Source organism: Mesitornis unicolor, unplaced genomic scaffold (assembly GCF_000695765.1).
Source record: "Mesitornis unicolor isolate BGI_N332 unplaced genomic scaffold, ASM69576v1 scaffold29069, whole genome shotgun sequence".
Taxonomy (NCBI): Eukaryota; Metazoa; Chordata; class Aves; order Mesitornithiformes; family Mesitornithidae; genus Mesitornis; species Mesitornis unicolor.
Genome location: NW_010205663.1, coordinates 5,137 through 5,816, shown reverse-complemented (window position 1 = coordinate 5,816; position 680 = coordinate 5,137). Strand labels below are relative to the sequence as shown.

Sequence of the window (680 nt, the reverse complement as noted above, 5' to 3'; positions counted from 1 at the left end):
CCCTCCCCGTGCGCCCGCCCCACGCCAGTTGTCTTGGGGGTCCTGCTTGCCTCGCCAGGGGGACCCTGGTGTCTGTAGAGTGGGGGTGCGGGGCAGCCCAGGGTGACCCTACCTCCAATGGGGGCAGCGAAGCAGCAGCCGACACGGCTGCCAGCATTTCAATGTTCCTCGCCTCGTTCTGTGGGCGAGAATGGGGGTGAGTGGGCACTGCCTGCAACCCCCAACCCACCCTGGAGCCCCCCTGGGGCCAGCCTGCCCTGCTCACCTCGTAGATACCCCCGAAGAGGGAGAGGAAGCGGCTGAGCAGGGCTGCGCACATGCTGGCGATGTGGACGAAGGGACCCTGTGGGGACAGCAAGGGGGGTGCTGAGGACTGTGCCCCCCTGGACCCCTGCCCGCCCTGCCCTGTGCTCTGCCCTCACCTCCTTGCCCAGGGGCATGCCGCTGCCCAGGGCGCATGTCAGCCCAATCACCTTGGCCACGAAGGTCTTGAGGGTGAGGTACTCCTTCAGTACCACGCCCCGCAGGATGGTCTTCATTTCGGGGATCCCCGAGCCTGGCACCGTGGGGAAAACCCTGACCCACGGCTGTGGCAGGGGGGACACTGGAGACCCCCTGCCCCATAGTTCTTGGGGAGATCTCTGATGCTCTGACACCCCCCCCCACCATAGGGAGATCCC

The 680-nt window shown here is 66.9% G+C and overlaps 1 protein-coding gene across 1 annotated transcript in view; it reads right to left on the bottom strand.

Moving 5' to 3' along the window:
• The window catches only part of LOC104546168 (chloride channel protein 2-like), a gene marked incomplete at both ends in the record, with an annotated part of 3,694 nt that overhangs the window by 2,434 nt on the left and 580 nt on the right, over window positions 1-680 (bottom strand). The window contains 4 exon segments of the mRNA XM_010191487.1: window positions 113-145; window positions 148-178; window positions 266-343; window positions 423-556. Of these exon segments, the coding sequence (XP_010189789.1) occupies window positions 113-145; window positions 148-178; window positions 266-343; window positions 423-556 (276 nt within the window).